Source organism: Vicia villosa, linkage group LG6 (assembly GCF_029867415.1).
Source record: "Vicia villosa cultivar HV-30 ecotype Madison, WI linkage group LG6, Vvil1.0, whole genome shotgun sequence".
NCBI lineage: Eukaryota > Viridiplantae > Streptophyta > Magnoliopsida > Fabales > Fabaceae > Vicia > Vicia villosa.
Genome location: NC_081185.1, coordinates 10,133,364 through 10,143,992, shown reverse-complemented (window position 1 = coordinate 10,143,992; position 10,629 = coordinate 10,133,364). Strand labels below are relative to the sequence as shown.

General features: G+C 37.8%; 1 protein-coding gene across 1 annotated transcript; it reads left to right on the top strand.

The window, feature by feature from the left end:
* Positions 1-7,912: 7,912 nt before the first annotated feature.
* LOC131611218 (copper transport protein ATX1-like) lies at positions 7,913-8,747 on the top strand. The gene is made up of 3 exons (XM_058883309.1): positions 7,913-7,950; positions 8,067-8,142; positions 8,217-8,747. Exons 2-3 carry the CDS (start codon positions 8,088-8,090, stop codon positions 8,507-8,509), a joined length of 348 nt encoding a protein of 115 aa, XP_058739292.1. The 5' UTR covers positions 7,913-7,950; positions 8,067-8,087; the 3' UTR covers positions 8,510-8,747.
* The last annotated feature ends 1,882 nt before the right edge of the window (positions 8,748-10,629 follow it).

Here is a 10,629-nt window from a genome sequence, read left to right as displayed (position 1 = left end):
CGAAATCAAATATCAAAAACACAAAGACCTGGAGATTTATTTTCTCGACGAAGATAACATAAATCATATTCGCATACCACATGACACAAACATACATCGCATACATCACTGCATAACAAATCCATAACATACGAAGTTTCTCATTTATTTTGAGATATTCATTACATAAACACATGCATCATGGCATAAGAAAACTAACCTTTACTTTTCAGGATACTACTACCTCTATTTTCAAGTATTAAGTCGACACCTTTGACGGTTCCTTAATATATCAAGAGTTAAGTCGATACCTTTGACGGTTCCTTAACAACATACTTCAGATATAAGTCGATACCTTTGACGGTTCCTTATACAATCTATCTACATATCTGAGTCGATACCTTTGACGGTGCCTCAATGATATGCTTCAGAGTTAAGTCGATACCTTTGACGGTTCCTTAACAACCCACATCAAAAGTTAAGTCGACACCTTTGACGGTTCCTTAACGACACACTTCAGGTATAAGTCGAAACCTTTGACGGTTCCTTATACAATCTATCTGCATATCTGAGTCGATACCTTTGACGGTGCCTCAATGATATGTTTCAAATTTAAGTCGATACCTTCGACGGTTCCTTAAATAACCCAGCACAGATTTGAGTCGACACCTTTGACGGTTCCTCAAACATTCAAACAAAAAAGAGAAGACGGCAAAGGCAGAAATTTCGCAACAATCCATACTCCAACAACTACCAGATGGCATCTACAAGCCCATCTCCGACAAAAGTCCCTACTGCAAATAGGGCAAATTTCTTGGTATTCTAGTGTTCAATCATCTTCCACCTTCAGATACCGACTGGCATACAGACCACTCTACATCTTCAGGTTTAAGATAATTCTAGGCAACATGCAAGGTTTATGGACATATTTAAACAACTTCATATAAATATTCCATTTGCCGAAGCATTGGAGCAAATGCCCAAGTATGCTAAATTCATAAAGAATATAATCACAAAGAAAAAGAAGTACACAGATGAGGAGACCGTGTTGCTTGATGCCCAGTGTAGTGCCATAATCCAAAGAACTACTCCAAGAAAGGAACCCGATACGGGACGAGTCACTTTGCCATTAAATATTGGAGGTAACTTCACTAGTGACGGGTTGATTGATCTGGGGTCTAGCATCAACTTAATCCCTTTATCCATTGTCAAGAAATTAGGGAATATTGTGACGAAGCCTACTAGGATGATATTGCAATTAGCCGACAAGTCTATCACCTCACCATATGGAGTGGTTCAAGATTTGCTAGTAAAAGTAGACAAATTCTTTTTCCCGGTGGATTTTGTGGTAGTTGACATGGAGGAAGATCATGAGGTACCATTAATTCTTGGAAGACCATTCATGAAAACCGCCCGAATGATGATTGATATGGATGCGGGGATCATGAAAGTAAGGGTACAAGATGAAGAGGTAAAGTTTAATCTTTTCGAAGCCAAGAAGCATCCTAAGAACAAGAAGGATAGTTTCCAAATTGATGCCACCGAAGAAGAACTCAAAGATGCTGAGAATCAAGTTAAAAAAAAAAATGAAAGCATCTCATGATACAAACATCAGCCACAAAGAAATTCAAGTTGGAAAAAAGGTGCTCTTGTGCAAATCAGGACTCAAGTTATTTCCGAATAAAGGGAAGTCAAAATGGCCGGGACCATTTGTGGTAAAAGAGGTATGCAATTATGGAGCCATTGTGGTAGAGAATCCTAAGACAAATGAGAGTTGGACCGTTAATGGAAAACGGTTGAAAGATTACTTCGGGGGAGTGGAGCAACATGCACCATTTTTAGTTCCTTGAAAGCGTTGACCGTCGAGCTCAAACGGCGTTAAACGAAGCACTTCGTGGGAGGTAACCCACTCTGCTAATGTTTTATTTTGTTTTGCTTATTTTTATTTCAGGAAATAATAAGGGAACCTTTCTGGTGAAAGCTAGGAGGAAGCAATTGATATGGCAATACCCTTTGTGAGTCAACCCTCTCGGGCTTGTTCTGAAACATTGAGGTCAATGTTTAGTTCAAGTTTAGGGGTGGATTTACTCTTTTGCATTTTTCAATTTTATGCTTTTATGTTTGTTATTTGTCCCCAGTTTAGAATGAGTAGTTCCACAACATAATGAAAATCTCAAGCAAAGTACCAACAATGGAGCAACATGCGTGAAAGTGGTAGTGAGTGAAACCTTTTGAAATTTTTTTTTTTGAAGTTTTCACTTACTTTTTCAATAAAGTAACAAAGCAGGTATGAATTTTCAAACTCAAACTCTTAATGTGTGCAATGAAACTTAAGGTGTTAGTAAATACTGTCAGAAGTTCTTTATGGTACATTGTTTATTGGATCAGCTTAGCCTTAACCATTGTGAGGAAAGCTTTCCATTGTTTACTATATGCAGGAGACCATCAATTATTTTGACGTGTTTGTATCATGCTAAACCGGTTGTTGCATCGTCTGTGGAAATCTGTGAAAGTGATTTAGGCAATTGTTTGAATCTGAGAGTTCTTTTAGCCTATTCTAACGTAAAACTTATTTTCTTCTGTGAGAGTGTGATCTTTTTGCTAACCATTCTTTGAGCCTGAGGTCAAGATAAGCATCATAATATGCACCAAGGAAAATACCTGGTGAGTATTGATCTCAATAAAAGTTTTGTTCTGGATCATCAACCATAAAATTTGGTGATGTGTTTTCTCTTTAACCCTTTTTAGAAAGTAGGGGAGCATTCATATAATCTGAGTACAGGTTGATCTCCAAGTTGGGGAGAGTCATATTCAAAAGAAGAGTAAGTACTTATGGTAAGCGGTGAAAGAAAAAAGTCGTAGCTTGAAAAAAAAAAAGAGAAGTAACAACGTTTGAATCTAAACAGTTGTTGAAAAAAAAGGAAAAAGCAAAGAAAAAGAAACACTGAGCTACGAATGAAAAGAGATGAATGGGTGAGAATTAAAGTATAGAGAAGAAGGAATGATTTATGATTTGGATGCTTCCCTAGATTAGGAACAACCCTTGATTATCTTCTTTTCTTTGAATCTAAACCGCATTACAACCCTAGAAAGACCTTCTGATTCTCAGATTCCACAAAACTTGATGCTAACAATTTGGTGAACGTATGATATGGATCTTTGTTGACTTAATTGATTGGATGAGTGTTTAACCCCTCTTTTAGTCATCATACTTTTTGATGAGAGTGATTAGTGCTGATTCAATTCCAATGGTGTCGTGTTTTGAACTTCTGGAGGTAATTTGCTTTCAAAGTTTGTTTCATGTGTATATTCTGAGTTTGCAGGTAGAAGAGGAGTATTTGACTTAGTTACTGTATTGAACCACTTGAGAAAAACTTTTTGAAAAACCTGTTGCATGATTGTCGGTAGACTTTGCTGGAGGTAAGTAATTTTGTTTAGGGACAAACAAACCTCTAAGTTGGGGAGAGTTTGTTAGGAGTAAATTAATGGTAAATTCATGTGTTAATAGAAGTAATTTAGTCTCCAAATCAATGCAAATTGTGATAAATCCATAGGTTTTTGTTAAGAATTAAACTGAACAAGTTTAGTTCGTGCGTAAAGCAAATCGAATCACTTGTGGGTGTTGTTGTTGCAGGTTTAGAGCTGAATTGAAGCTTGAGAAGAACATGAGGAGTAAAGAGAGCTGGAAGTCTCAAAGGCAGAAGAAAAAGATGGAAATTGCAAAGGGCGCGCCGCGGAAGTCCTGTGAGGCAGCGCGAGAATATCTCTGTTTAAGGGCGCGCCGCGGGAGTTCTAGTCAGCGCCGCGCCAAAGTTTCTGTTTGTGAGCGCGCCGCGCCAGTCCGATGCCGCGCCGCGGCCTCGGCGTTAAAAGCCCAAAACTTCTATTTAAAAGCCCTAGCTTCCAAGAGAAAAAGAACTTTGGGAAGAGCGAAATTAGGAGAGCAATCTGAAGGTGCAGCCACAATCATCAATTGAAGACCAATTCTCTATCAAGCGAAGACATTCCTTTGATGAAGATGAATTCTTCCATTAATCTTTGTGTTTTTTTTTCATGTCTATGGAGAGCCAAACCCCTCTTGTTGAATCTAAGGTAGTAGTTAACCTATGAATATACAATACCATTAATTAATTCCTGTGAACAATTATTTGAATTCATTATCAATAAGAAATCTTGTTTTTATTCTTAAATTATCGTTGAATCTTTGATCGAAAGAAAGGATTTAACTTTTGCCCTAGGTTACTATGTTGATTCAATTGCAATTTGCAGAGATGGAATTGTAATTGGGTTTTCATAATTATCGTTCTTAATTACTATTATCGTTATTGATATTTGGAGAGATCGAATCTCATACCGGTAAAAGTTATCTAATTTGATTTGCAGACATGGAATCTTATTTGAGGATAAGTGAAGATAATGATTTAAAATATTGTTCAATTGTGAATTAAGTAATAATTGTATAGGAGTAGATTGATGAACCCTAAGGTTCAACATATTTCTCTAATCGTTAACAACAGTTCATTACTCGCTTTTAATTTATTGTTTACTTTTGATATTATTAGAATTATAAAACAAACCAACTCAATTTTCCCAACTCAAAATAAACAACTATAGAACGGCAGTGATATTAACCAATCCCTGTGGATACGATATATTACCGAAAATATTTACCCAAAAATACTTTCAACACTTTCCGATGCCCACTATTGAGGAACTACTTGACGAATTGGGCAACGCTTCTTGGTTTTCTAAACTGGATTTACGCCAAGGTTTTCATCAAATCCGGATGCATCCTAAAGATATACCAAAAACCGCATTCCGCACTCACCAAGGTCACTATGAATTCTGTGTTATGCCATTCGGCCTGTGCAATGCTCCATCTACCTTCCAAGCTGCCATGAACACCTTACTCCAACCATATCTGCGCAAATTTGTCACTGTCTTCTTTGACGATATTCTCGTCTACAGCGTTTCTCTCGAGGCACATTTAATTCATCTTGAACAAGTGCTCACCACCCTCCTGAAAGAAGAATATTTTTTGAAAAAATCCAAATGTATTCTTGCTCAACGCAGCTTGGAATATCTGGGCCATATTGTATCAGCTTCTGGAGTTAAACCTGAACCTTCAAAAATCCAAGCTATTCTTGATTGGCCAATACCTTCCACAATCACTGCCCTACGCGGATTCCTTGGTTTAACTGGATTCTACCGCAAATTCATTCGTGGATATGCTGCAATTGCAACACCCCTCACCGCCTTACTCCGAAAAGACTCATTCATATGGAACCCTGAAGCTACCATTGCATTCAAAGCCCTCAAACTAGCCATGACAACTGCCCCAACTCTAACCCTCCCTGATTTTAACCTACCTTTTGTGCTTGAAACAGATGCATCTGGCATTGCCATGGGAGCCGTATTGATGCAAAACTCTCACCCCATAGCCTTTTTTAGCAAACCTTTTTGCCCAAAACTCCAAAGAGCATCAACCTTTATTCGTGAGCTACACGCCATCACTTCTGCCGTTAAAAAATGGCGGCAATACCTCCTTGGACACACATTCACGATTTTCACCGATCACCAAAGCCTTAAAGAGTTACTTACACAAGTAATTCAAACCCCAGAACAACAAGTTTACCTTGCCAAACTCATGGGATACAACTACACAATTCAATACAAATATGGAAAAACAAATGTAGTTGCCGATGCACTCTCCCGCATTTCAGAGACACCCTCAGGTACGCATCTCTCTCTCTCTATGCCTCATTTTCTTTTTTTAGAGCAACTCAAACTAGCATTGGCTGCTAGCACCCAATTCACCTCCCTATACAACCAAATATCACAACAGCCATCCATGTTTCCCAAATACAAAATACACCAAGGCCTTATTCTATATGAGAATCGTATTTGGCTCAACCCTTCAAACTCATTTTGTAATACCTTACTTGAAGAATTCCACAGCTCTCCCTCTGCTGGTCACATGGGTTTCACTAAAACTCTTGGCCGATTACAAGCAAATTTTTGGTGGGAAGGAATGAGAAACCATGTCAAACAATTTGTAAAAAATTGCCACATCTGCCAACAAGTCAAATACGAAACAAAGAAAACCCCAGGCCTCTTACAACCTCTACCTATCCCTCATGCCATTTGGGAGGACCTTTCACTTGATTTCATCACTGGTTTGCCGCTTTCTAAGGGTCACAATGCCATTCTTGTAGTAGTTGATCGCCTTTCTAAAGGTGTGCATCTAGCTGCCCTAGTCCCGAACTATACTGCTCATAAGATTGCATCCATATTCTTTGATACTGTCTGCAAATTACATGGAATGCCTCGCAGCCTTGTCTCCGATAGAGATCCACTCTTCATCAGCAAATTCTGGCGTGAACTATTTTCTTTATGCGGCACCAAATTACGTATGAGCACCGCCTACCATCCCGAAACTGACGGTCAAACAGAAGTTTTCAATAGAGTTTTAGAACAATATCTTCGTTCTTTTGTGCACCACAAACCGTCCCAATGGTCTAATTATCTATCACTTGCTGAATGGTCTCATAACACATCCATCCACTCATCAACTGGCCTTACCCCATATCAAATCACATTCGGAAAGGAACCTCCATCTATCCCTCAATATATCCAAGGCAACTCTCCCATTGAAGCTGTTGATTCCTTCCTCACTACTAGACAACAACTCATTACAAAGTTACGTGCCAAAATACATAAATCTCAACTCACCATGAAACTCTCAGCTGACAAACATAGGCGTGACATTAATTTTGATGAAGGCACATTTGTCTACGTCCGCCTCCGCCCTTATCGACAGAAAACAGCCACCGATACAACCTATACCAAACTCTCCAAGCGTTTCTATGGACCCTTCAAAATCCTACAGAAAATTGGCAAAGTAGCTTACAAACTTGACCTACCTTCCAATTGCAAAATACACCCTGTTTTTCACTGCTCACTTCTAAAACAACACCATGGTCCCATACCAACTACCGCCACAATTCCACCTCTGTCAATAGACAACCACCCTATTCTCATTCCGCTTTCCATTCTTGACACAAAACTTGACACCTCAATTGATCCCCCTGTGAAAATGGCTCTAGTTCAATGGGCTGGCTTAGCACCAGAAGACACTAGCTGGGAACCATTTGATTTATTCTGTTCTGAATACCACCTTGAGGACAAGGTGTTTTCCGATGCACCAGGGGATGTTAGCAACAAACCAGGCCCAGAAACAGCAGCAACAAATAGGCCCAAAAGAACAATTCACAAGCCCAAAAGAATGAAGGATTATGTCTAAGTTGCTGCACGACAAGTAGAAGAAATAAGAAGATTCCTAAAGTTGTTAAGATTTGCATTTAGATTTTATTAGCTGTCATAGATCCTCCACTCCTAGAATTGTGGATCTGACATTGTACCAGCCATTAGATTTCTATGCTCTGTGGCTATAAATTAAGACTGTTATTGCAATTGAATAACAAGCAAATAATTATCAAAATCTCTCTTCTTTCTATTTGTTCTAAGGAGGATTCCCTTGTCCTACTAATTCAAGGATAAAACCCTAACACCATCATTATCAATTTTAAGTTAAGTAACATTGAGAACTAATTAATTAACTGAACATACATTCATTCATAACCACATTTTTCATCAAAGAGATATGTACTTGTGTACTACAAGCAAGAGTTGGAAATAGAATTAGAATTGAATTGTGAAGTACAACAATTTTTTGCTTGAAAAGGAAGCATTGGAATTTGCTCCAGTTGTACTTGATGTACTGCAAAAAAATCTTTTGATTATTCAGTTCACCTATTTCTTGTACTGCAAAATAATTTCGTGTATTCCTTTGCAAAACATCTATATATAACACATTGATTTCAATATAAAGGCATTACTTCCATTAGCATTTACCACAAAGCCTTCACTTTTCTTTCATACACATAGCATAACCATGTCTTCGATTCTGAGGTGCTTAATTAACCTTTTTTTTGTGATTCCATGCTTGTTTTTTCTCATTATCTTTATCTTCCATTTATTGTTTAGGATAATAGTTTGTGATTTTTTTCTATGCTTTCTGATTGCAGACTGTTGTCCTCAAAGTAAAAATGTCATGCTCAGGTTGTTCTGGTGCAGTCAATAGAGTTTTGGAAAAAATGGAAGGTACTATTGTTGATAACATGAGTTGATTTCAGACAATAAATATGATATTAATGTGACAGTTTTGTTGTTTACAGGTGTAGAATCATTTGAGATTGATATGAAGGAACAAAATGTGACTGTGAAAGGAAATGTGAAGCCACAAGATGTTTTTGACACTGTTTCCAAAACTGGAAAGAAAACTGAATTCTGGGTGGAGCCTGGAAATAAGCCCGTAGAAACTGCAACTGAAGTTGAACCTGATAGCAAGCTTTCAGAAGCTACAGCTATTGTCTCTGTTGAGCCTGATAACAAGCCTTCAGAAAATATCACTGCTGTCTCTACTGAGCTAGAGAACAAGTCTTTTGAAACTGCCACTATTGCTGCCTAAGACAATTGTAGTTCCATTTCTCTTAGAGATTGCTGTGTTAGTGGTATATAAGTTACAAGTACTTTCTTATGTTTTAATTGACTATATACTAGTGTGCTTTATATTAGAATTTAAGGCGTCACTACTTCTACTTGGCCATTTTCTTATCTCTTTATGATATTCCTACTTCACACTGTACAATCATGTTCGTGTGTTTCAATAAGAGGTTATCTATGGCTCACTCAACTTGGAAATTTTATATTAGCTTCTGAATTGTATTTGAATATAGGGTTCATCACATAAGAGTGTGAGATGATCCAAATCCTAATTCATGTACTCTTTGATTATAAGCAAAAGAATTATTTATAAAAAAAAGTGAAAACACATTTCAGTTATTAAGAATTTAAATAAGTGAAATTTAGAATTCGGTTTTCAAATGGTATATTGGTAAAGTAGGAAGAGAGAGATTTTGAGGCTCAGCATTTATACTCATATCCAAATCTAATGTATCATCTACAATCTGTACCGAAACAAGGCCAACCGATAGGGCCTACAGTCTAGCCTATATAGGCTCAGTTTAAGTCAGACTTTTTTTAAATAGAAAATATCTAGATTTTTTTATAAGTCTATTTAATTAAATAGATTAGGTCATATGCCATAAAAAAACTTTGGCTTAAATGCACTTTTGGTCCCCCTATTTTGAGTTTCTTAAAGTTTCAAACCCCCCATTTTAAAAGTCAGCTTTCAAATCCCTAACCTTTACATAACTTGGGATTTTTGTAGTCCCCCTCCACATGGCTGTTCATTTACTGACATGACAATGTATTTTATCTTCCACGTCAGACTCTGTAAATTATGTTATTTCTAAATCATTTTTAAACAATGAAAACAATTAAATCATTTTGTAAAATTATTTTTAAAATTAATTATTTATTTGGTCGCTGCATTTTATAAACTCAATTATCAGAACCCTAATTCCTAAATTACTCAATCTTCAGGAACCAAGGTTGGTAAGAGTGTTATTGCGAGAGAAGTGAAGAACAAGCGAAGGTCGTGAAGAACGCGAAGGTCGTGAAGAATGCGACAGAAGATGACAAACCCACAAGTGAAATGTTGTTTCAGGTATGTTTTCTTGTCTGTTTGTGGAATGAACGCCTTTTGTGTCGTTGTCGTTTGTGGTCCACCTCCATTATTTTTGTGTTTCTTTGTGGACCATTTGTGGTAAACGATGTCAGTGTGTGGACCACCATGTTTCTTTGTTGGATTGCTGTCTTAGGGTTAGTTTAATAATAACGTATTATAATATTGTAAATTTCAGGCCAAGTCAGGATACAAAAGTTAGGTTAAGACTCCACCATAGGGGTAGATTTGTAACTAAACCTGTTAAACTGTATGTTGGTGGTGAGATCACTGAGATGGAATGGAAGTGGGATGTTGACTATATGTCATACATGGATCTGGTGGAACTGATTAAAGCTGAAGGTTATGTAGACATAAGTAGTATCTGGTATAGGAACCCCAAGTTTAGCTTTGCTTGTGGTCTTAGGCCTTTAAACAATGACAAGGATGTGATACAGTTTGGGCAAGATGTTGAAGGATACGAGGAAGTAGATGTCTATGTTGATCATAAAGTGGCTGACCCACCTGAATTTGTGGATCCAAGTGAAGTAGACAAAGTCATGGATGATGATTGTTAGGAGTAAATTAATGGTAAATTCATGTGTTAATAGAAGTGATTTAGTCTCCAAACCAATGCAAATTGTGATAAATCCATAGGTTTTTATTAAGAATTGAACTGAACAAGTTTAGTTCGTGCGTAAAGCAAATCGAATCACTTGTGGGTGTTATTGTTGCAGGTTTAGAGCTGAATTGAAGCTTGAGAAGAACATGAGGAGTAAAGAGAGCTGAAAGTCTCAAAGGCAGAAGAAAAAGATGGAAATTGCAAAGGGGCGTGCCGCGGAAGTCCTGTGAGGCGGCGCGAGAATATCTCTGTTTAAGGGCGCGCCGCGGGAGTTCTAGTCAGCGCCGCGCCAAAGTTTCTGTTTGTGAGCGCGCCGCGTCAGTCCGTTGCCGCGCCGCGGTCTCGGCGTTAAAAGCCCAAAAATTCTGTTTAAAAGCCCTAGCTTCCAAGAGAAAAAGAG